The sequence below is a fragment of the Marmota marmota genome, unplaced genomic scaffold (assembly GCF_001458135.2).
Source record: "Marmota marmota marmota unplaced genomic scaffold, marMar, whole genome shotgun sequence".
Classification (NCBI taxonomy): Eukaryota; Metazoa; Chordata; class Mammalia; order Rodentia; family Sciuridae; genus Marmota; species Marmota marmota.
The window spans coordinates 9,922,812-9,924,013 of NW_026000169.1; the positions used below are offsets into that span (position 1 = coordinate 9,922,812).

The 1,202-nt window shown below is 47.6% G+C and overlaps 1 protein-coding gene across 1 annotated transcript; it reads left to right on the forward strand.

Moving 5' to 3' along the window:
• Positions 1 to 362: 362 nt before the first annotated feature.
• Positions 363 to 912, forward strand: LOC107152724 (60S ribosomal protein L24). Its single transcript, XM_015498236.2, has one exon. It carries the CDS (start codon positions 398 to 400, stop codon positions 869 to 871), a length of 474 nt encoding a protein of 157 aa, XP_015353722.1. The 5' UTR covers positions 363 to 397; the 3' UTR covers positions 872 to 912.
• Positions 913 to 1,202: the final 290 nt, after the last annotated feature.

Below are 1,202 nucleotides of genomic sequence, written 5' to 3' on the forward strand. Positions count from 1 at the left end.
AGGCGCGGGGGGTGGGGGGCGGCTCTGCCCCTCAGCAGGCCGCTGGGCCTGCTCTGTGGGTGGTCACAGTTCCCTCTACCTTGCCAGCGCAGGGGGAGGGGGCGGCTCTGCCTCTCAGCAGGCCGCTGCTCCTCTTCTGCTGGTGGGTCGCAGGCCCGCCTACCTTGCAGGAGTGATTGGAAGCTCTGTTCAGCCGTGGGCCACTGGGCCTTTTCTGCCGGTGGTCACCGTTCATCCTCTCATACTGCATGTTGATAGCCAGGGAAAAGACCCAAATTTGAAGTTCAAGGGCTTCTATTAAATGCATGTCACTTTTGCACCATCATAAAGTCAAACAAAATCTTAAGTTGAACAGTTATAAGTTGGAGGTCAGCCCTTTATCCCAGCAGCCGTCGCCATGAAGGTCGAGCTGTGTAGTTTTAGCGGGTACAAGATATACCCCGGACACGGGAGGCGTTACGCCAGGACCGACGGAAAGGTTTTCCAATTTCTTAATGCAAAATGCGAGTCGGCTTTCCTATCCAAGAGGAATCCTCGGCAGATAAACTGGACTGTCCTCTACAGAAGAAAGCACAAAAAGGGCCAGTCGGAAGAAATTCAAAAGAAGAGAACCCGGCGTGCAGTCAAATTTCAGAGGGCCATCACTGGTGCATCCCTTGCTGATATCATGGCCAAGAGGAATCAGAAACCAGAAGTTAGAAAGGCTCAACGAGAGCAAGCTATTAGGGCTGCCAAGGAAGCAAAAAAGGCTAAGCAGGCATCTAAAAAGACGGCAATGGCTGCTGCTAAGGCTCCCACAAAGGCAGCACCTAAGCAAAAGATTGTGAAACCTGTGAAGGTTTCTGCTCCCCGAGTTGGTGGAAAACGCTAAATTGGCAGATGAGATTTTAAAATAAAGATGTCTATAACTTAGATGGTGTTGAATTTTTGCTCCTAAACAGGCGTGTTGGGTCCACATGGTAATAGGTGTACAGTAAAGTTGAGAATTTAAGACAATTTCAAGTTCATTTCTTGGGGCTGGGGGTATTGATCAAAATTGTAGACTATTTGGTTAGCATACATGTGCTCTGGGTTTGATTTCCTGTGCCAAAATGATGAAAGTTCATTTCTCAGGAATAATGGCTTCTGATGTAACCCTTTTAATTGGAGAAATGTTAAAATAAGGCAATAAAGATGTATGGTTGAAAAAAAAAATAAGTTGG

Excerpts from the sequence above, each read along its gene's own strand:
- LOC107152724 (XM_015498236.2), top strand. The coding sequence starts at position 398 with ATGAAGGTCGAGCTGTGTAGTTTTAGCGGGTACAAGATATACCCCGGA.